Genomic DNA, 23,427 nt, shown 5'->3' with positions numbered 1-23,427 from the left:
TCATTTATTTTCCTAGTCTTTTTGATGCATGCTATGTTAGCAACTCAGAAAAAATTATGCAAATGTGTCAATCAGAGGAAAAACCTAGACTAACAACAGTGTTTCATTCAGTTAATGAACAAGGCTTTCTGTGGGACAAAAATATGAGAAACTGTAAAATAAATTGTGACATAGAGGCCTCTTAGATGGTCCACAATGATATTTGATACACTGCCTGGATGTTTGTGAAAAGTCCAACTTGAGCCCACCTAATGCCCAAATTTTGACTCCAAATTCAAACAGAGCCATTTCAGATGCAAGTTAGCAGCTAGCTAATTAGGAAGGAAAAACCTAAAAACATTTCACCCATAGATCTTCTGTGTCAATGAAACAGGACTCAAACATCTCTATATCCAACCTTTAGACAGACAGGAACTGCAGACAGGGTGGCAAGAGTAAAGCAGGTAAGACTGAACCACTTTTTTACATTACATTGTGTAATTCTTGAAACATTGCTCCTCCTGTACAGTTAATTGTGGAGTTCCACAAGGAAGACTCTTAGGACCCGTTTTATTCATTTTTTATATGCTTCCTTTCTGTCTCAAAATCATTTTATTTCACTTATATATATGGTTGAAACAGAGACATATAAGTGCCTCTATTTCAGGAGAAGAACCTGCCATATTCTTCCTAAACTGTATTGCAGAAATAAAAGTAAGTCAGTCAGTCATTTTCTACACGCTTCTTCCATAATGGGTCACGGGGAAGCTGGTGCCTTTCTCCAGCAGTCTATGGGTGGGAGGTGGGGTACACCCTGGATAGGTCGCCAGTAAAAGTAAGTATCGCAGAGTAAAAGTAAGTGTAACATAATAAATATATGTAAATGTAGCAAACTTGTTATTTAATTGTTAGAACCATGTGAGGAATCTAGGTGTTGTCTTTTACCAAAATTAAAACTGTTAGAGGGATGGTGTTTTAGGACATAGAAGCACTTCTGGTATAAAATGTATTCTTTCTAAAAACAACTTGATTTTTTATTATCATACTGTGTTGATTCATCCACAGCTCTTTCAGAATTCAGAATTGTAACTTTGAAGTTGGTGCTCCGAAGCTTTGAGACAATATTCTACTATTGCAATCCTCTCTACTGATCCATTAAAAATGCTGCTCAAGATATACTCCTTTTGTTTAGCTTTTAATTGTATTTTACTTAAAAAGTTGCTTTTAAATAAGTCAATTAGAGTTACTAAAAACATATTTACTGGATAGAATAAATGAAAGTGGCGTTGTTGTGTGCAACTACCTGGTGGCAAACCTCCTCCCACTGGCGCTGCAGCAGCTGCAGGCGTTCCTGTAAGACTGTGACATCATCTGCGCTGACCAAACCCTCTAAGGAATCCCTCAGCAGAAACAAGGAAGTAAGGTCATCAATCCATCCTTCCACACTGCTCTCCAGCTCCTGAATTCATGGCAGAACAACAGACAAGGAAGGTGTGACATTGCTAGAGACCGGCCTGTGTGTTGAGGATTTATTCAGCCTTCATCTGCAGCCAGAATCACCCCAGAGCAAAACAGCAAATCGATAATGAATTCAGATCTTAGCACGACAGTACCTAATCTTGATTTAAAATAAAATCTCTACATTTGAGTGCAAAAACAGGACACGGTAACAGAGCCTTCTAACCTTGCACGTCCTCCTCCTCCTCGTCACTGTGACGGTTCTGCTGCGCTGTTATCATTTGTGGACCCAGAGAATGTCTCCATTACGCAACACATGCACAAAAGGAAGCACACACGCATGCACATTCACCCCCACAGAACCAGGGATGCTCTCTCTTTCTTTCTCTCTTCTGCTCACGCAATCACTCCCGTTCTCCCTCCCCACCCCCTCTCTGTCTTTTCTCCTCAGCTGATGCTATGTGCCGCTGCACACACATTCCTCCTCCTCCTTCTCCTTCCCTGAGGAGCTGAGGACATGCCATGCATCAAACATGACTGCTACATTGCCCAATGGCTGAACAAGAGCCAAAAACCACCTTAACATTGATTTTTCCATTAAAAAAAACCCAGATGAATTCTGCAAAAGCAGATTTTTAGATAGAAGAGAGATTTTTAGATACAGTGACAAAAAACGTCATGCGTGATTTAAAAAATGTATTAAGAATAAGGTCACAAATCAAAAATGAAAGCAATCCAATCAAATACATGCGAGGTCACACGATTGCAAACAGATGAGGTTTTTTATTTTGTTTCTGCCTGCCTGTTTATCTGTTTGTCCTGGTGCTCGGATTAAAGAGGTAACAGGAGGACAAGTCTGAGTCTGAGAGTATGTGTGTAAAAAGAGACCAACAAGATGTGTTTAACAAAAGAAGAAAATGCAAATACAAATTGCGAGAAAAGGGGTAAATAGTTCCTCACCTTGCACCTGATTTGCTCAGAGTGAAGTTCCTCATGATGCTCCGGCAGTGGTACCGACAGCTTTCTCTTAAAGCCCCGCAGCTTCTCCAGTGACACGTCGATACCCTTCTCGCATCGCTCCCAGTTCTACACAAACACACTACAGGAATTAGAGCAGAAAACCCACATCCACACACACAACCTGCAAGACACTCAGAGAAGTTGTCATTAATTATTCCTGCTGCTATTTCAGCAGTGTTAACAAACTATACTGCAAGCAGACACTACCTTGAGAAGATTGACATAGGATTATTACAGCAAACAAACTGGGGAATTAAGAGAGTTGAATAACAAAAAGAGGGTGGTTCTGCTCCAGTAGATTAGTCAGCAGCTATTTTTAAGGTCTGATTACAGTCTAATGTTGAGTAAAACACACATGGTTAGAAATTAAGCTCAGAATCACCTTAAACAACAGTCACAGTTAAAAAGAATACAAAAAAAAAAGAGTATGAGTAGAGAAATATACAGCTCCAGTCAGAGGTTTGCATACACCCATTGTTGGCAGGAATGTCAACCATTTTTAACTGTCAGTGATTTAATGATGAAAAACAAGTCACGGATATCCAAGTTGAAATATATATTTTGGATTTTTTTTCATGCACAAAGGATCAAAATTATGCATACCAGTTCAAGTTTACACGTACACCCCACTGATATTTGATAAAAAATCCCTTGGAAAGTTGCAGAGAAATTACAAAACTTTGGTGCCACGAACAAGTTTCTGCCATAATTCCTGCTGGATATTTGACCGCTCCGGTTATCAGAATTGGTACAGCTCAACACTGAAGCATATTGGATTCACAGCTCAGCTTGCAACATCTGTGACTGTGTACTCTGGACGATTCATATGTTATATCATAGCACATCTTGTAAAGCATATTCTATAAAGTAATCATAGCATCGAGCAGAATAAAGCTTCACTGTTTTTATTTCTGAATCCAGACCTTAAGCAAGCCATGCAGCTCCCTCTTCTGCTGATCCAGGTGGTGGTGGGCATGCCTCCACCTGTCCTGAATCTCCATGAGCTCTGTCTGCAGAGTGGACTCTGCCCTGGCATCAGCCGTCAGCAGCAGGCTCCTGCCGGCCTCCACCGTCAGGATGTAGACTCCTTGCTGCCTCTGAAGCACTCGCTCCCTGAGCTGGAGAAGCAGGGACAGAGACAGAGGACAGAGCAAGTACAGGTTACCTAAGGGACTCTAAGGTTGAAGACAAGATAAAGGTTTATTAGTATAGGGTTTAGATCTGATCTGCATTTCTCTACAGAGTCCATTTGTTACAAATGAAAAGTGTCAGTACTATTTTGTTGTATTTAGAGATGCAAACTCCTCTAGACATTTAGAAAAACATTGTATAACTTTAGAAGGCAAAGTCTGAGTACCTATTACTCAGCAGATTACTAAATCAGTGACCTACCTGTATTTGGCCCAGCAGGCTTCGGGCCTCCTGCAGTGCCACGGGTTCTCCTGGCTGATGCACATCAGGATCATGAGTCAACTCCTGCAGCCACCGTTGCAGCTTCTCTGACATCTCCTGGTAGTTCAGCCACTGTCGCACCAGACCATCGATGATACCTCTCCACTGCTGAGCCCGCCTCACCACACACTGCCACTGATTGCTCAGCAGAGCCAGTTTCACACTAAAGTCATTACTGTTGTAGAAACAAGAGTGACAACAGCAATGTCAGATTTCCACAACTGGATGCATTTTTCTCCATGAATAGAAAATTACTGTCTTGGATTGAATGTCTGTGGCGTTAACCTGTCATCCACTTGACCCAGGTCCAACAGCCGATGGCCGTCGCTGATGATGGAGTAAAGGATCTGCTGTCTGCTGAACATCTCTGCCTGGAACAACTGAGGGTTTATGAATATCATTAAAGCTCTGCACACAATCAGCAACACAGAGCCACTTTAAAAAGCATTCATATGCCTTAATTATCTTTAAATTCTATCAGGTTACCACCACAAACATTTATGTATTTTATTGGGATTTTATGTAACAGATTAACACAAAATAGAACAAAATTATTAGGAGGGAAATGATGCATGGTTTTATCAAATGTTTACCTTTGCCATCTACATAAAATGCTTTGTGTGATCATAAAACTAACACTGCACATCACATTGAACACATTCCCCACTGTGAAACATGGTGCTGTGGCCATCATGGTGTGGCATTGCCTTTCTTTAGCAGGGATGCAAAGCTGGTCAGAGTTGATGGGATCGAGGTAAATACCTTTCAACAGAGCAGCGACCCTAAATATACAGCAAGAGTTACAATGAGATGTTTTAGATCAAAGTATATTTATGTCTTAGAAGGGCCCAGTCAAAGCCCAGAGTTAAATCTAATTGATAATATGTGGCCGGACTTGTACATTAATGTTGGGACATTCTCCATCCAATCTGACTGAGCTTGAGCTATTTTGCAAAAAAAATGTGGAAACCTTTCAGGCTCTAGATGTGCAAAGCTGGTAGAAACAATCCCCTGCAGATGTAATTGCAGACAAAGGTGGTGATGATTCAGGGTGACTGAATGGGTACCTAAATGATGCCGAACTTTGTGTTGGTCTATTTCATGAAATCCCAATAGAACTCATTGACCTTAGTGGTTGTAATGTGAAAAAAATGTGTAAAAGGTTGGAGGGGTATAAATAGTCTTAAGGCACTGACAGACTGATGAGAAAGGTCAAACCTCGTGGTCTCTCTGTTGCTCCAACAGACTCTGGTAGTTGCCTGAAATCTCTGCAGCCAGTTTCTGTTCAGTCTGAGAGAGGAAATCCATCCAGGCTTCACATTTCTGGAGGAAACTCTGCTGCTGCAGCAACACTGACTGCAGTTTACTGGAGACAAATAAAACAGACAATAGACCTGACACAGAGCCTGAGAGATCCATCAGTCATCAGATGATCATCTACTGTATGCTAGGTTTTCAGCTAGAAGCTTTTTGGGTATCACCTCACTTATAATAAAACTTTTTTTTGACAGATTGAACTAAACTGGGATCAAATTGTGTCATTTTGACATGTGACCCAGGGCCTACAAATTTGTTTTAAAACTGGTTCTTTAGTGTCTTTTCTGTTAAATGGCTTTGCATTAGGTGACAAACTATCAATAAAAATATTGCTTTGAAAAATTATGCTTAAGATCTTTGTTGGGAGAAAAAGTAAAAACAAAATGTTAAAATGTTTCTAAAAACTAAAGAAAACTGATATAAAATAAAATGTTTTGATTACCTAAACCTCTCTGTGAGGTGAGCGGAGTGAGCAGCCCAGGCTCTGTTGAGATTCTGGAGCCGTTTAACATCTCTGTCACTGACTGGTAGTCTGTACACCAACTCGTTGATGCGCTCTAAGTCTGGAGATAGACTACTTAGCTTCAGGAGATGCACCTACAAAAACATTAGTAAAATGTTTTAAATCAAATAAATGACAACATTAATGACAACTAATAACTAAATTCTAGCAATGACAACAGTGTTTGTACCTTGAGTTTTTCTATGCATGTCTGGACCACAGTGAGGTCTGGTGAACCGACTGGGTCATATTCCTTCAGCACCTCCTCCGCCTCTTTTGCCTTACATATCAATGCATCCAGCTGCTCTCTGAATCCCTCACAGGCTTGGGATTCACACTATGAACAGACGCACAGATTGTGAATTAAAACAATAAGATCATAGCTTTCTAACGCATCCTCGTCCTCTTATATTAGGGGTCAATAAACTCTCTAGAGAATCCCTGCCAAGTTACCTGCAGTACTTCTTGTTGCCTGTGCAGGGTGTGCTCCAGTGCTACCAAGCGATGGGAGAGCTGCAGATGGTCAGATTTGAGGGATGCCGAGATGGAGGCGTCGACTTGGCTCTTCAGCTGCTCCTCTAACGCCTGCAGCTGTTGGAGGGACTGTTGTACTGAGTCTTGGTCATTGAGGCAATCCTGCCATAAAACAGGACAGAAAAATAAGACTGACTGCTTTAATGTGTGAACTTCCAAGAGTTTGGTGGGGAAAGCATCTTACACCCAAAATATGTATATTTATAAGTATGACATGAAGCACATAAAATGATGTATTCTGTTGGCTTTCGATAAACGACGAGGAAAGGGACAGTCTTAAACAGCATTAAATTCTTTGGCACTTTGTCTAGCAACGGTCTGCATCAGTGATCCTCTGTCAGACAGTCTGCTCAGACAATTAAGACTGTGACATTACTCTCAGACGCGCCCAGCATGATGCTCGGGGATCCCTGTAGTGTAAATCACAGGCTTGTCTTTCTCTTTGCAGCAATACTCTGAAGGGGCTTTTGTGCTGATTGGCCTGGGAGTTTACATTCACGCTGTGCAAAAGAACAGGCTGCAATTTGGTTTTCGTTTGCAGGCATAGAAGCTTTGTGCAGACTTGCAGTGAGCTGACTGAATTTGAGGAGCTTAATCCAAATCCTTTACAGAGGAGGGATTGAGCGAGAAACAAATGTCTCAGTCTCACACTTACATTGCTTTGAAAAAGTGTCTATACAAATTCAACTTTTTCGTTGGTTAAATGGCCCTCTCTATACACTCGCAGGCTCTCACACTGGTACATATTAATTTAAAATCCATCCTCGTTCTGGTTCCATCATACCTGTCATGTTACATTTCACGCAAAACACAGCAGGCTTCGATCTCAGGAATTTACGGTATTACTCTCAATGTTCCATCAGTTCATACTGAGCTTAGTAAAAAGCATTCTCTTTCTCCGGCCCCTCCACCTGGAACATGCTTTAGCAGGACCTGAAGCTCTCCAATTTGGTCACACTTGGGGAGTTCAAACATTTAATAAAAGGATTGAAAAATACGTCTGTAGACACTTGTACTTGTTATCAGTGAAAACCCCTCTGTGGTTTTCACTGATAACAAGTATTGATCTTCAGAATGTTTAGCGGATTGTATTATTACTGTTTCTATTTTTGCTGTGCATATATATAACAGATCTCTCTTGGACATGAGGCCATGAGTCTCAAGAGACTTTCCTGTATAAATAAAGAAATGAAAAAAAAAATAATTATATTTTTTATTTTAGGTTATAGACCAACAAAAGTGCATTGTCATGAAGTGGAAAGGAACTGATACATGTTCTTTATAGATTTTTACATTAAAAAAACCTGAAAAACGTGGCATGCATTTGTATTCATTCCTCCTGATTCGATACGCTGCAGAATTACCTTTTGCTGTAATCAAGGCTTTTCGGAAATGTCTCTAAATCTACGGCTCTGTTTGTGCAAATGTAAACATCCACCACAGTTTTAAGTCTTTTGCAGCTTCTAAACAGGTTTCCTACCAAGATTTCCCTGTGTTTAGCTCAACCCACATCCAAATTGCTCTCATTAGCTTCCCTTTTCCTGCTGAAGAACAGGATCCCCACAGCATGATGCAGCCACCACAATGTGTATGGTGTCCTCAGGGTGATTTGCCATGTTACTTTTCCACAACTGCATGTAAAAAAAATTTTTTCTCAACCTACCGGAAGACTTTCATCCATGTTTGCCGTTTCCTCTACATGGCTTGTGGCCATCTACAAACTTCCTAAGACTTCCTTTCAACAACAACTTTCTTCTTGCCACTGTTCAACAATGGCCAGAGTTTTGAGTGCATAAACAATAGTTGTCCAATCAACAGCTTCAACCACCTGAGCTTTGAATCTCTGCAGCTCCTCCATATTTTCACTCCATAGCTGCTTCTGATTAAACCTCTACTTCACAGACCTGTAAGTTTGGGTGGACAGTCAATCTCTTGGAAAATTTCTAATCTCTAATCTTTCCATTTTTGTATTGAACAGTGCTCTGTGAGATTTTAAAGCTTAGGATATTGCTTTATTCTAACTACGATATAAACTTCCCCATAACTCACTAATGTTTTCTAACAAACCTCTGAAAACAACTTGATTTATACTGAGGTTAAATTACAGCTGAAATCTAAATCCCAATTAGGAGAATTTAAGACAATTGTCTGCACTGGATTTTTATTTTGTGGTATCAAAGTAAAGAGGGTTGAATACAAAAACACACAATGCTTTTCACATTTTTACTTATAAAAAACTATACATTTTTGAAACCATGCATCATTTTGTGATGGTCCAACACTGTAACTTGGACTCTGACAGTGTGCTGTGTTCTTGCTTGACTTACGTTGCAATCCTTTATCCAGGTCCTACTCTCCTCCTCTGTGATTTCCCTGTCAGTGGCGCTCCTCAGCAGACGATCTGCCCGTTCTTCCTGCTTCTGAACCTCCTTCACACACTGGCTGTACAATGATCTGTAGCGTTGCCACAAACCCAGCAAGGACTTACTGCTCCTCAGCTGCTCGGAGATCTGCTCGAGTAGATGATTCCACCTGAAACGGAGAATAAAAGTGTTAAGGTCAACTATGGTTTAGGTTTAAAAAGATATAAATCAATATTTCTTATTATTACCTGGCGTTAACATCCTGGAGCGCTCTGGTGAGCCTTTCAGCCACAGATGGGTGACTCTCGGTCAGCAGCTGATGTGTTATGGAGCCAAACTTTCTCAAACTGCTCTCCTGTTTATCCATCTCCTCCTGCAGGCTCTGGGGATGTAGACATAGAAAAAGATTATTTCTTACAGAGAGGTTTCACTTCTGCAGAAGAAGAGCAGCATGTTTTCTGCCGTCCCCACCTCCAGACTTTCCGCCTGCTGCTGTACCGCCTCTAAAGACCCATTAAGAAGGTGCAGCCTGGACACAGAATATCTCCCCTCCATCAGGTAACCATTAATCTCCTCTGAAGCTCGCCGGTACAGAATCCACTGATCCAGAACTGTCCGCAAATTCACCTTTATCTGACTGATCTGATAAGGAAACATGGACAAAATTTATATATGTTTGGAAAAATTAAGGAAATGACTAAATGAGACAAAATGGTACAAAGGTAGCTCACCATGTGGTCCAAATGAGCCCAGGACTGGTTCAGCCCTTTAAGGGTTTCCTTCACAACATAGCAGGCATCTCCTTTCTTATCTTGGATGAGAGCGTGTCCTCTTTCCTCTGCTTTCTCCAGATCCTTCTCTTTTTCCTTCACTAATTGCTCCCACTCCTGTGATAATGATCAGTTTCTAAAACAGCTTTCAAATTTTTTTTTTTAAATACATTGATGTGGTACAATAGGAACGTAGTGCACCAACCTGACAGTCTTTGAGTGCATTCTGCACTGATGCTACATCCTCTATCCTGTGTTTCTTCTTTAGTTTCTCCTCCTGAAGTGTGAGCCAAGTCCTCAATGCCTGAACTCCATTTTCATGCTCTAACCAACGTTCCAAAAGTCCTTCCAATATCTGAATCTACAATACAACACAAAACCATTTCACAACCTAGAGATGACATACCAGGTCCAGAGCAGAATGAACTTCTCATACATAAACATTAATGTACCTTCTCAGCGATGAGCCCCTGCAGTATCTGCCATCTTCTGTTCATTGCTCCCAGCTTCTCAGCAAAGTCTGTTTTGTCACTGCGCTTTCCTTCCACATCCTGACTGCTGATCTGCAGCACCGACTGGTTTACAAAGTCAACAGTCAACTGCTTACAGGTCAGATCTATGCTGAAACCCTGCGAAATAAAGATGAGCCGTCATCAGATTGTGATAACAAAGAAGCGAATCAGTTAGTCTTGGAGTGGGGAATGAAGGTAGTTCTTTGTACCTTGTACTTTTGCAGGAAGTTCTGGACCATGTCTGAGCCCACGGCCCCCATTATCTTGTCCTGATCTTCCTCTATGATGGTCTCCATGAGGGTGATCCAGCTCATCAGCTCTGTGATAGCATGCCTTGATGCAAGCTTTTCCATTTGCAACTAGGAGAAAAGAGGAGACAGTTGTCAGGAATGCAAAAAAGAACAAGATACATAACTTGGAATGTCACTAGAAATAAAATCAGCCCATTGAAATGCAACTATTATCACACCTGATGCAGTTTCTCTTGCACAACAGGGATATGAGTGAGCAGCTCAGCCCACTGAGTGTCAACCTGGCCCATTGCTGTCCTCAAGCCAGCAGTGTCGACTCTTTTCAGTCGCAGAAGCTGGTTGCCTGTGCTCAGCACAGACGAACGTAATGACGACTTAGCATCCACCTCTTTTGAAAACTCCTGCAAGAGTTAAGAAACATGTGAAATGAAGCTCAATCAGATTCATTAAACTTGTCAGAGAGTGTTATATATTTTTGGTTCTGATGTGTGAAACTGACGGACCAGGAAGGCCCAGAGGTGGTCTCTAACAGTCTCCAGCTCCTGAGGTACCGTGACTGACTGGGTTGTCCAGAACTCCAGCCTGTCGAGGGCGGATTGCAGCCAGTGCCTCAGCTCTGCTGATTCACTCTGGTACCTTTAATGTACAAACAAAAAAAAGGATTTACAGAAACACTCATCACTCTTCTTTGTACCCCTTGAATTTTGGTCATGTTATAACCACAAACTTTAATTAATTAGTTTAGGATGTGATAAACCAACATAAACCAGTGACCTATTGTGGAAGGGAAATGAATTTTAACATATTTCACAAACAAATATCTAAATCTTTTCCTTCCAAACCATAATTCTTCACCAGTTTGTGTTTGTCTGCCACATAAAATCCCAATAAAATACAATTAAGTGTCTTGTAATGTAACAAAACTTGGAAAGGTTCATGGGGTACGGATACTTTTCCAAGCCCCTGCAAACATTAGCACTGACAAACCAAAGAAATGCAAATCATAGAGCTCTGTAACAACAGATCCAGACCTGCTCCAGTGTTTGAGCGTCGAGTCGAGACGGTGCAGTTCTTTGTTGACTTTAGTGGTGGAGGAGAGCCAGTGTTCTCCCAGTTGTGTGAGCTGGTTCTCCAGATCGGAGCAGCTCACAGACAGAAGAAGCCTCTTACCCTCCTCCAGAACTTGGTACAGTTGGGGCTGATGTTCTGTTAGGCTCGCCTTCAGACGCTATGAAAAAGTAAAGGTGGTCAGTTAAATAACAATTAGATTCTCTTAGAGCATTAGTCTGCACCCTTAACAATCCTAAGAGCAATTATTCTGTCAGTGCAGCTAAATAAGCCCGTTTAAAGCCACAAATGTTATATAACCTTTTGAAAAAGACAACTTATGTATTTTTTTAAATTTCTAAATTAGGAAATTTGCTGTCATTTTAAAAATATTTTTGGGTTTAAAATAAAGAAAAGAAAAAGTTGGCAATAAGAAGATTCTTTCATGGGATGTTGATATTTGTGGAAAATTATGTAAAAAAAAAAAGCACATAGTTTCCAACCTAATAACAAGAAACATAGATCCAAAATATGCTACTGGTACTTGTTGTTCTGGTACTTGTTGTGGAAATTCAATGCAATTATTGTGTGGAAAAAACAGAAAAACTGCTAAAACCTGCATTTATTATTACAGTATATTTACATAAAAAATATTAGCTTGTTCTTCATCATTTTAGCCACTGTGGAGGTCCAAAGAGCCACAGAGGTTGCAGACCTCTGTTAGAGCCATACTTGGTTTCAACATCATGCATGTTTGTTTTGAATGTGCATAAAACGAGCTTACCTGATAGAGACTGATTCTCTCAAGAAGTCTCTCCCCTGTCTCCTCAACAAGACCCACAGTTGGGATGCTACACTCTACAGCCTCCAACTGTCTGCACAAAGCCTGATAATCGTCCATGAGCCTGCTCCAGGACTGATATAGAGGAATAGGAGAAAAGACAGGATGATGTTTTATAAATTTTTTTAAATGACTGTGTGATATCCTAATTTCACAGCTACTTCTACAATGCACCATCACTCTCACCTCCAAGATGCCCTCTAACTCCACTCCCCTCCTGTGTGCTTGTTTTAGCACATTGTGGGCTAAAGTTATGGTCTCCTCCAGGCCTTGGCTTCCCTTCTGCGCAACCAGACTGGAAACTTTTCCATAAAATGTCTGGGTGAGAATCAAATGGCATTCCAGTCCCTGAAAAAACTCCTGTGTGTTTAGAAGAACATGCTTTAAAGTTTGTCAGAAAAAATAAAACATAACCACATCATTAGAGTTTAAAATCTGTTTTGTCTTACTTTGTGTTTGTCTAGCAGCATCTGGACCTCGATGACAGAAGCGACGGTCATCTTCTGGTCGGCAGCCATCTTGTCCTGAGCGGTGTCGATCAGGTCGGTGAGGTCACGAAGCGCAGCTTCATACTGAGTCTTCAGAGACAAGCTGTGGTTCAGGCTGCTCCGCCTGGAACCCACCATGAGCACCAGCTCCTCATAGGCATCCTTAAAACAAACACCAGGGCGGTAAACATAAATGCTCCGGGAGAAATCCTGTAGTACACTAAAAGTGTAGAACAAGAACTTATTACTTGTAGTTTTAGCAGCTCCTGGTTGGAGGTTTGGTCTGATCGGAGTCTCTCTGCTCGGCTCCTCAGCTCTGCCACTTTCTGCTCAAGCTCCCTGAGGCTGTCCTCCACTTCTGCCAATGTCTGCAAGGGACACAACATATTCATGGGACAGATGTCCATTAAAGTGTTCTGCACTTCTTTATTATACATTTTCACCCAGAAGTTCTGATCTGTTCGGAAAAGTACCTCCAACTGTTTGCTCGCAGCTTTGTCTGTAGTTTCAGCCATCTTTTGTAGTAACTGATGTTTATTTTCAGTCAGGGCTGTGAACATCATTCTTAGCTCATTCTGAAAAACATAAAACAGAAAAAATGGTAAAGAAGCAACACACATAAGAGGCACATTCCAGTTTTGCAGTGTTACAGACCTGGAAAGAAGAGTGTTCCTGCAGTGTTCCTCTCATGCTTTCACAATGTTGTTCTAGAGCAGAGTGCAGGAGGCCCATTCTCTCCTGCAGGCCCTCCAACGTGTCCTCCATCAAGGCCCGCTCTTCTCCTCCATACAGCCGGTCTGTACCTCCTCCCAGCAGATCTCTGCACTGGTTCACCTGTCTTGTTATCTCCTTTAGCTGCTTACTCAGAGCCTGAGCAAAAATGAAAACACCTGTTTTTGAGGGAGTGCTTTTATTGCTTCTAATGTGCACACTAAAAACATAGGACAAAAAGTCTTGTCTGGTTGTGTTTTTTCTATCTACCTCCAGGTTTGTAAGCTGAGACTCTGTATCCACAGACAGCAGCACAGGACCAGAAAGCAGGTGATTCTCTGCTGAATCCAACCAGGTGGAGGCTGCTGATACTGCGGCATACAGATCCTGCTGGACTCTTTCTGATCCAAACAATGCTGCAAGCTTACTGTCACTGCCTGCTGCCTGTGGGGAAGAATAAAGATGAGATTATGCTTCAGCCAATCAGTAGGAATGTCTTGCTTTCTTGCTAAAGAAAACTTATCTAAAGAGTTTTCAAGTGAAAACGGATAAAAAATAGAAATATTAGAGGTTTACCTCTTCTTTGATGCTTTCTAGCATTTGGCAGCAGGCCTCAAACAATGCTCTGGGTGACCCAGGGTCCCAGTTGGGAGCCTCGATTCGCAAAACCACATTTGGACTGGACAGACAGGACCGGTGAAGGACCTGGACACCAAGACACAATTAAAACGATTTGCCTCCTTGCTCAAAAACAAGTCACTTTTCTCAAAATATCACAGAAAATTAAAACCCCCAGCATCTGACATGCATACCGGACTGAGCTGGTCTTGTTCCAGGGAGCTAAGGGAGAGCTGTAACTTTGTGCTCTGATCTTTATTCAGTATTTCCCATCTTTGCCTCAGCTGATCCAGCGGAGACAAGGTTTCAGTCTCCAGCAGCACTCCACCAGGGACAGACTCCTCACTGTGGGAAGAAGAAGGTTTTTATTAGATGCCAACATGTCTCCTCTGCGTCATGTGACAATGCAAACAATGCTGTGTGATCTAACACCTTATTCATTTAAAGCAAAATGTGGTTGGTAATGCTTGAAGTCAATGTACATGTATTAAGAGGGGAAAAAAATCCATGTTAAGAAAAGGTTGATTTTGACACAATTACCAGTGGCAACCTAAACAATTCCTATAATATAAATGTAACTGTATGATTTTTTTTTTATTCATAATTTTAACCCAATGGACATGCTAGCAGGTTGTGCGAAAGGTATGGCAGAAAAAAACATTTCTGTCCAATCACCGCAAGCATAAAGACTTCACAAGGAACTGGAACTGTCATTTAGTTAGAAGGGACTAACATCGAGCTTATCCGCAATAAGCTCCCCAGGTGGAGTTGGTGTGAAAGAAAATAAAAGCACCTCATGCCCACTGTTAGGTAAAGCAGAGGGTCAGTGATGCCATGGGCCTTTTTCTCTTTCAAAGGCCCTGGGAACCTTGCAAGAGTTAATGGCATCTTGACTCTTTGAAATTCAAGGACATTTTAATTAAAAAAGTGTTCTGTCTTCGAAAGAAATTCAGGCCTTTCAGCAGAGTAACGATCCATAACATACGGTTAAATCAACGCAGACATCGTTCACCAGACTGAGAATAGACATTCTTTTATGGCCATCACAGATACCAAACCATTATCCCATAGAAAACGTGTGCTGTGCTGGAGGATCTAGAGAGCTTGAGAAAGGAGGAAGAGTCACAAAGACCTCTCTCTGAATGCTCCAACCTTGTGAAATGTTATAAGAAATAGAATTGCTATCCTGTTGGCAAAAAGGGGTTTCAGTAATGGTTAACAGGAGGGGTATAGAGTTCAAAAACAATTATTTCTTTACATGGTGTTCTTCTTTATATGGTGTTTTTCCCCATTATGTGAGCAAAATGTACTCACAAAGGCTGCTTTTACAGTAAAAGAAACATTTATTTCAAGGCTTTTGACACATATTTAGCAGGATATATTACATATCAAATCAATATTATATGTGCCTAATTTATCACTCCTACTTTATTTACACCTATAAGGCCTTAAAACACCTAACGACATGCAGGTCTGTTTAGTACCTAACCTAACTGTAGTGTTTGTTGGCTTTCACTTTTCAATTTCTCATGATGTAAGTGCAACACTGATACAGATTTAAATCAAAGCACCTTTCTCCATTAGTTGTCCCGTGTTGACTAAATAACTCTTCCCCGACACTGGCTACAGATTGCAGCAGCTTCCTCTGCTTCTCTACTTGCTCCTGCAGCTCCTGAAATATATCAGATCATTTCAAAGATGAAATCTATTTCTATTATTAAATCGATTTTAAAGAAGTTTCAAAGATAGGAGGCCTTATCAATATGAAATAAAAGAGATCGCTTTTACCCTCTGTCTCAGCAGATTGTCATGGTGCTGCTGGGAGCGTGTTGAGCGGGCCTGAGATAACCAGTCCTGGACATTTGGACTCTGTGACAGTGAGGAGTCTGGTTCACTATCCTCCTGCTCCTGTAATGATCCCTGGGAGGGAAAAAACATGCTGGAGATAAATATGTTTCATAAAAACAGCCTCCAACTGCAAATGCTGCTATGTCAGTAGCAGGAGGAAGGCCAGTGGCACAGTTAAATAAATGTTTTATTAAATAATTAGGTTTGTGCAATACCTAAACATATTTACCAATTAAAAATGGCTATCAGCATTACAAAAAAAAAGTTGCTCTGTAATTTTTTTGGTTGTAATTTACTAATTAGGAAATATTATAGAAGAGGCTTTAAGGCAGGAATGAAACTCACTTCATAGGGTTTCGTTTTTAAATGTATTAATGTGGGAGGGTTTTTAAAATTAAATATCCTATTTCCTCAAACAAACAAAATGTTGTGTCATAAAAAACAGACCTGAGGCTTTGCATTTAATGTTTGCATGTGATGAGTTAGCATCTTTTTGTTGGAGGCACACTATGACACACAGCTGTTGTTCCACAGAAGGAAATGGCGGACTTGTATGAGAAGAATGAATGTTTTTACACAATGTGGCCATTGTCTGTTGTTCTAGCTCAGTGTGAGGCAGTTTAGCACAAGGAAAAACCACAACTAGGAGAAAGAAAGGAGGTCAGGCAGAATATACGGTTTCTGATCTCACCTGTATATCGACCTGCTTGTCCTGCAGCATCTGCTGCAACTCCAGCAGGCTGTCTTTGAGGGAGCGCAGTTTGAAGGTCAGCTGCTCCGCCTCTTCCTTGGTTTCAGCACGACCCTCCAACAGCAAGCTTTCGCTGTGGACAGACAGCTCTGAGAGGTAGGAAACCTTCTGCTCGATCTCAAAGAGCATGTTCTAAAAGCAGAAGAGTTGAAGTTAACAACAATGATAACATGCAGCATCTCATCAATGGCGACCTGCCTAGGCTTTCTTCGTTTCCCATAGACTCCTACTTAATTCATCAAGGGAAGAAAATGTGACAAAACAGCCAATCTTTTCTCATTCAAACCACTAAAGGTACCAAGAACTGGAATGGAAAATTATTTAACCAGTGCCAGTTTCCACATAAGCTTTCTTTAGGATGTTTTAATATGAATTACATACATTTCACTTTTTCTGATGCTAAGTGAGTTTACATTTATTAAGTTTTATGGTTTGTTCTGAAGCAAGGTGGAAACCATAAAGTAAAAAACAGTAAATACTTAAAGGTTTAAAATAAATAAACCATATAAGTACTAAACCATGACAAGATCAGCTGAAAGGGTTTTAAATTAACAGTTTAGATGAACAAACCGTGGATGTTTAATGGATAGAGAATGAGAATAAATAAAACAAAACTGGAAAGAAAGGTTAATATCCTGATTTATGCTGTAGTTTCACATCCTGTTCCTATCCTCCATTATTACGTAGCAAACATCAACATACTGCATGTATTCTTATTAATAACAAGATTAATTTATTTTTTAGCTGTTGATTCCCTGCATGAGTCCCTCCACCATATTTCTTTACGCTCATACCTTATAATACTCATAATAAAAATAATAATACGGTTGTTATAAACAGAAAATGTATTGTTGTTTTTTTTATACAAAAACTGACCTTTCTAATATGACTGTTTATTAGCAACACAGAAAAGGAGGACGTGAGCACTGTTACTTTCCGCAAAGATTCAGATACGCTGGTAAAGTGGCTGAGATTCATTAGCGCAAGCAAGGAAAGACGATGCTTTTCTTTTCACCCACCAAAAAAGTATATCTGCCTAAAACCCATTTTGCTTCATGATTAGAAAAAATTTAAATCTTAGGTTTAAGTGAAGGAACAACGACACAAATTAGTTCCTGTCAAAGCCCTGACAAATAGCTTTAGCAGCCAGACCCCTGAGACAATCTTGGGTATTTTTTGTAAGAATACATTTTTCAAGTGAGAAAATGCTTTGTTTATGTTGGATTTTACTTTTTGTGTGTTCATTGTCAGTATAAACCAAGAAAAATATTCACTTATGTGCAGAAAACAAACTCTCCCCTGCTTCCATTTGCTGTGGCTCAGTTTCACAATCACCGTTCGCTAATATAGATTATTTTGCTAACCCAGTTGTTAGGGGAAGAGGGACAGCTGATTCCCATGTGCATAAAAGTAACAATACTGGTTAGTTCTGGGGCAGACGTTTAAAAGTCTACTTAAATACTTCCAGAATTTTAGTTCTTTACATTAAATGTTTTGTCACAAGCAGCTATTCTCTACTGACAGGAATTATAGGCAGACTGGACTCACTGCAGAGCTCTTTTAAATCTCTGGGTAGGGCTCCGGTCTGTTAGGTTTCCAAGCTACTGCACTCAAACAACATTTCTCCTTATTTCCTCCTCCTCCTCACTGGAGCATCACAAATCTTTGCATTAGACTTTCAATAGTTTTTTCTTAGGGAGCCATTGTGTCATGCATTGATGCACGTTTTTGGTGTTTTATTGGTAACGTCATCCCTCTTCTGCAAATTTCTGATATGTTCACTTTCAGTTGTTTTTTTTTTAAGCTAGAACATTCTAAGAATACAGTTGCATCCTCATCTCACAAATGAAGGTGTTGCTACAATAGAAACATGGATAAGAAGAGGAACAATATTCAGCAGAGCTCAGACGTTGCAATTTGGAGAAAGTTCCTTTAACTTAGCAGTTTAGGTTGGGCTAAAATAGTAACAGTAACATCATACCAAGAGAATGAAACAATGGAAAGATGCTATTTCTGGAACAGTGAAGTCAGACCGTTTATCTTGTTACAGTTCACTCTCAAATAAGCATAGGCAAGCACACACTAGTGTTACCTGATTTTAAAATATTTTTTCCTTCTGGAAGGAAAGACAGCAAGTGTCAGAAGAGCAAAAAAAGTGGCAAATTACCCCTTTAACCATTAACAAATCAAGTATAGACTCTTTCATGCTGTCAAAAATGTACAGATTTAAAGAGGCCAGAAAATTTCAGTCTGACCTGACAGTCGATGAGCTGCTCCTCCATGTCCATGTCTTCATTTTGGGGCTGAAGGGCAGAGCTGAGAGTGGCACGAGTGCTTAGAAGCCAGTGGTCCAGCTCCTCTGCCTCGCTGTGGTACCGCTGCAGCGCCTGCTCCTGTCTCTGCTCCTCAAGCTGTTCACTCAGTTTCTCCTTCAGAGGTCAAAATATGAAGGATGTTGGATTTCCAGGTGAGGATTACAGCAAATTAGAACAAAGATTGTGTGGTGTCTACCTCCAGCAGCTGCCGTTTTCCGGATGCCTTCATGCGAATAGTAGCCATCCTTTCTCCCAGTACGGTTAGAGTCGACCTCAGGGCCATTTGGTCCCCAGCCTTCCCATCACCGTCGTTGTCTGCCAGTTCCTCAGAGAAACACGTCTGCAGCTCACCGATCTCATCCTGCAGCATCAGGATCTCATCCATAAGAGCCTGCGCAGATTGAGAGACAGAAATGTGAGAATCTAAAAGACCGATGGGAATTAATGAAAGGAATGGAGATGGAGAGAAAGCAGAGAGACAGCTTGCTCAAACTGCCCAATAGTGGTGTTGCAAAAAGAAACTGTCTGCTGTAGCTGTGATGTTGGCATAGCAATGAAGAATGGTGCCATGCAGTCTGTGCAACCATTGCACTTCCAAGTGCAATGTTAGTTTCTTCACTGATTCTGTCTTCACACAGCCATCTTTTTAACAACTTTCGTTGTCTCAAACAGTCTACAGTCCTTTCTGCACTGCATTCTGCTTCTCCAGGATTTTATCTAGTGCATGAACTCAACATCCTAAATGTTTCTTTCTAACCTGGTGGGCTGCCATTTGGCTCTCAGGGGTCTTGTTAGGCTCCAGGCCCTCATTCAGTGCCCCTTCGATGGACTCCATCTTGGTGGAAATGGACTGGAGGGATTCCTGATAATGTTGCTGCCTCTCTAGGGCTTCATACAGGCTCTTCTGCTTCTCACTTATCTGTTAAGAGATAAACAAAGCCAATACCAAATTACTCACCAGATTAAGTAAAGAAAATTGTTCTAACCTTTAAATAAGCCACAATAGAAATCTTTATTTTTATGTTTTAACAGGATCCCTGGTTCTTAAATCATTTAAGCTCAAATGTTTTTCTACAGATTGTTGGTCTGTGGACTGAGGCGGCCAAGGAAGGAGGTTGATTTTGTGTCGTGTAAACAATTTCCATGTTGATTTGGTCATCTGTTTAGAATCATTACCCAGTTAAAAGACTGGATCATCTTTGAAATCTGTGAAAAGACCCATTTTCAGTTTTCTGCCAGAAGCTACCAGATTTTTATATAAAATCTCTGGTAATTCAATGACTTCCTTGATGGCCTGTACTTTAACAAGGTTCCCATTGCCTTTGAAAAAAAAAAAACCTGACCCACAGTATCAGATCCTCCACCATAATTTATGGTAAGCATGAGGTGCTTTTCACCACATTTATCTAGTTTTCCACCTGACCCACTCAGAGTTTGTGGTTGAAAAGTCACAGTCGTGTTTAGCAAAGTCTACATGTTTACTTTGATGATGGTAGGACAGAAATTACATTTTTTCCTGGAAATCCTCCCAATCAACAGGTTGGCATAAATATAGTATCTTTAGGTTGTGGAGACTTGGTGACTCCAAGATGCCACTCTTTGCTACAGTTCTCTAATAGCGAACTCTTTTCACCTCCCTTACCATTCTGCTTGCCGTTTGTGTGGGCAAAAAATACAAAATTATGGCTCCTTGTCTAGTCTTCTTTGTTCCAGTTGTTTTAAACTTTTTATTATTACTGTAGAAATGGAGAGGTTTAGATTGGTAGCTATTAAAAAAGTATAAATATCTGCATTACTTGAATGGAATGTTCTCTTGCCTTTCCCATTTTGTGTGGCTACAAGAATCAGCCTTCTGTGTTACGTCATGTTTATACCCCATAGAAACACAGAATCTTGGATTAATTAAAAATTAAAGGTTCCTAGACACTGATCACAAATGCATAAGTTATATTTGTTTTATAGGAACGGTCAGGAGTCCCAATACTAGTGAGATGGGTGAAATTAAAACGTTATCGGCTTATTAGATTATTCTTTTCTCCACTGAATAAATAATAGCAAATTAAAGGCTGGATTTTTCTAAATCTGGATCTTATTAATTATTATTATTTTATTTTATTATTTTAAGAGGATTTTATGTGAGTAGAGTTTCAAGGATCTATTGTTACAAATCTGGTTATGTATCTTCTTTAGAGACAGAATGGTCAGAATGGTAAGTCCATAATATCCACTGTTATTAGCTATAAAGTTATGCTTTTCAGTGCATAAACTTTTTTTAAAATCATCATCTGGCTCCATAATCAATACAATTACATTTGTTGAATTGTATTCCCTGTTTGTGGCATAAAAAGAGAATTGGTAGTGTCCATATTTGATTTTATCCAGCAAAATGACGCTGAAGAAGTAACATACCACATTCTTGAGTGTTTCCCAGGATCTCTGCAGATCGTCCAAGTTAGCAGCACTTGTCTCCATGGATGGGTCGTACAGGTCCTGGAGCGGCGCTCTGCTGAGGGCACCTCGACTCTGTGGCACAACAACACAGCAAGCACAGCTGGTATATGTGGTACGATATGGTATTCTGTTTACTACAATGTGCCCTCATGTCTCTAAACCTACAACCAACTTTTAACATAGTTATCTTTGTGTAAATATGACATATTTGGCCTGCCTAAAATATATCCAATACCTAAAACATTCTACCTTTTATTCAACTGTACAGGCCTGTACATTTACCTGGGAGGCAAAGCTAAAAGCTTAACTCAAATCACAACTTAATGGTTAATAAAAATAGTTACACAACCACAAAGGGAGGGACAACCTTGCTGCATGACAGGTGAGGTAAATCTGTTGGTGTTTTTCCTGTTGTCTAATCAGCTTCCTGTCAAGGGCTCATTAAATGAGGTTACACTCATGACACTCCTGCTGTCACTTTCCAAATTGCCCACTTCCTTATTATTGACCTTATAGGCTTTTGTTCTCTCAGCCGCTGGGTTCAGTGACACTTCACAAACTGAATATTATAAATGACACAAAATAGTACAGCTGCAGCAAAACACAGACAGATTATCAAAATAGTAGGCAAAACAGATATGAGACACAATGCTAATAAAATAAAACAAAGACACAGCAGTTCATCTTCGACTGAATCAAACATCCACTGTGTCCGGTTGTAGAGGAGAGAAAAGGAATATAAAAGGTTATAAGTAGGTTATATCTTATTTGCAGGAAAACATTTTTTGCATCTTAATATAAATCCAGATTAGCTGAACCATGACAGCTAGTCAGAGAGGGACAAAGACAAAGTAAATGTCTAAACTCCTAAACAAATACAATCTCCAAAATATTATAGAAGTAATCATCACTTTCCTGCCATCAGGAAGGAGGAACTTATTCTAGTTATTAATTCTATTTTTGCTTAACATCTAAATTCGAACAACGATACAGTTAAGTCTGACTGAAATTGTGATGTTTATTTTGGGGACAAGCAGATGATTATTTACATTTGAAATGAAGGTAGGAGGCAGTTATCTTCCTCTGTGAAACACACTGGAAAAAATCTGGTGATGTATTGCGTCGAACTTTCATTTCAGAGGTAGATAATTACAAGATTCGGCGTAAATAACTGTCAAATGAAAACATTTAAAGGTTCATAAAATAATGTTTACATCACCTGCTATGACGTTTTTGAGATTATAGTTGTTTTAAGAAGGTCTTTGTTCCTTTCGGACAAGCAGTTAGCGTCATTCTGTGGGACCAACTAATCTAGATTTATACTAAATGAAGGAACCAAGAGAGTATCTACTCCAGGTCAGATATTAATAACTTTTTGAATGTCACTTTAGAGAATTCTCTTTAATACTCTAAAACAAAAGTAATTAAATGGACATTTACACAGTTTTCAAGCTAAAGAGGTTTCAAATGTTTCTGCAGTTGCTTCTTAAACAGATGGTGGTTGCTCAGTAATGGAAGCTGGGTAGGATGAGGATTACCGGGGTGGGATTTGCGAGTACCTGGTTAAGAGGAATGCCAGCAGTGTTAGCCCCTGGAGAGGGGGAGCGGCAGGCAAGGGGTGAGGAGACCTCGCTGTTGGTGCCCTCCTCCCCTGACTCCTCTGTCACGGGGGAGAGGAGCGTGTGGCAGCGCCCGGCTGTCATCTGACCACAGATACGCAACCGCACACCAAAAAACAAACACATGAAACAAGCATGCGAAGGGAGGACAAGGGAGGGGCGAGCCAACAGAAAAGAGCCACATCAAATAGAAGACAGATATAAAAATGAAGAGGGAGAAAAAAGAGAAAGCATACAAATTAACAGGGTAGAGCACATTAGGCAAGGAGTAATTATCTTGCTGATTAATTAGGTAGTGAGTAATCAAATATCACACTGATATGATCAGATTACTGGTACTGAAATCAAACACTGCAGTATGTCTGCACACACCAGATCCCAGGGAAAATGACTGAAGATACAGAACAGGGTAAAGAAATGTCCTTCACCCGGATGCTGACACATGCTGTAGGTATACACACAGTGATTGTTCACACCACACACCCACATACTATAGAGTAACGGTTTCAGAACCACAGAAACCGCTTTTTCTGCAAAAATATGAGACCTTTACATGTGTTGTTTGATGTAGAAGTACATG

At 40.4% G+C, this 23,427-nt stretch overlaps 1 protein-coding gene across 2 annotated transcripts in view; it reads right to left on the bottom strand.

Annotated features, from left to right (window-relative positions):
* The window catches only part of LOC124881940 (nesprin-1-like), a 113,575-nt gene that overhangs the window by 18,676 nt on the left and 71,472 nt on the right, over positions 1-23,427 (bottom strand). The window contains exons 58-93 of one of the 2 annotated variants that reach the window (XM_047387931.1): positions 22,788-22,931; positions 21,187-21,300; positions 19,535-19,696; positions 18,974-19,168; positions 18,718-18,891; positions 16,403-16,594; positions 15,652-15,783; positions 15,435-15,535; positions 14,058-14,208; positions 13,822-13,950; positions 13,516-13,689; positions 13,189-13,404; positions 13,008-13,109; positions 12,783-12,902; positions 12,496-12,696; positions 12,233-12,406; positions 11,990-12,121; positions 11,190-11,386; positions 10,662-10,794; positions 10,377-10,559; positions 10,117-10,266; positions 9,848-10,024; positions 9,601-9,756; positions 9,357-9,512; positions 9,097-9,267; positions 8,874-9,007; positions 8,590-8,794; positions 6,182-6,364; positions 5,919-6,065; positions 5,669-5,823; positions 5,128-5,275; positions 4,195-4,289; positions 3,850-4,084; positions 3,381-3,575; positions 2,398-2,523; positions 1,283-1,438 (exon numbers count right to left, since the gene is read on the bottom strand). In XM_047387931.1, coding sequence (XP_047243887.1) covers positions 1,283-1,438; positions 2,398-2,523; positions 3,381-3,575; positions 3,850-4,084; positions 4,195-4,289; positions 5,128-5,275; positions 5,669-5,823; positions 5,919-6,065; positions 6,182-6,364; positions 8,590-8,794; positions 8,874-9,007; positions 9,097-9,267; positions 9,357-9,512; positions 9,601-9,756; positions 9,848-10,024; positions 10,117-10,266; positions 10,377-10,559; positions 10,662-10,794; positions 11,190-11,386; positions 11,990-12,121; positions 12,233-12,406; positions 12,496-12,696; positions 12,783-12,902; positions 13,008-13,109; positions 13,189-13,404; positions 13,516-13,689; positions 13,822-13,950; positions 14,058-14,208; positions 15,435-15,535; positions 15,652-15,783; positions 16,403-16,594; positions 18,718-18,891; positions 18,974-19,168; positions 19,535-19,696; positions 21,187-21,300; positions 22,788-22,931 — 5,715 coding nt within the window. Of the gene's footprint in view, positions 1-1,282; positions 1,439-1,663; positions 1,790-2,397; positions 2,524-3,380; positions 3,576-3,849; positions 4,085-4,194; positions 4,290-5,127; positions 5,276-5,668; positions 5,824-5,918; positions 6,066-6,181; positions 6,365-8,589; positions 8,795-8,873; positions 9,008-9,096; positions 9,268-9,356; positions 9,513-9,600; positions 9,757-9,847; positions 10,025-10,116; positions 10,267-10,376; positions 10,560-10,661; positions 10,795-11,189; positions 11,387-11,989; positions 12,122-12,232; positions 12,407-12,495; positions 12,697-12,782; positions 12,903-13,007; positions 13,110-13,188; positions 13,405-13,515; positions 13,690-13,821; positions 13,951-14,057; positions 14,209-15,434; positions 15,536-15,651; positions 15,784-16,402; positions 16,595-18,717; positions 18,892-18,973; positions 19,169-19,534; positions 19,697-21,186; positions 21,301-22,787; positions 22,932-23,427 lie in introns of those variants that run through there. The other variant, XM_047387932.1, reaches the window with a different exon arrangement.

This window comes from Girardinichthys multiradiatus, chromosome 15 (genome assembly GCF_021462225.1).
Source record: "Girardinichthys multiradiatus isolate DD_20200921_A chromosome 15, DD_fGirMul_XY1, whole genome shotgun sequence".
In the NCBI taxonomy this organism is placed as follows: domain Eukaryota; kingdom Metazoa; phylum Chordata; class Actinopteri; order Cyprinodontiformes; family Goodeidae; genus Girardinichthys; species Girardinichthys multiradiatus.
This window is presented reverse-complemented; position numbering and strand designations above follow the sequence as displayed.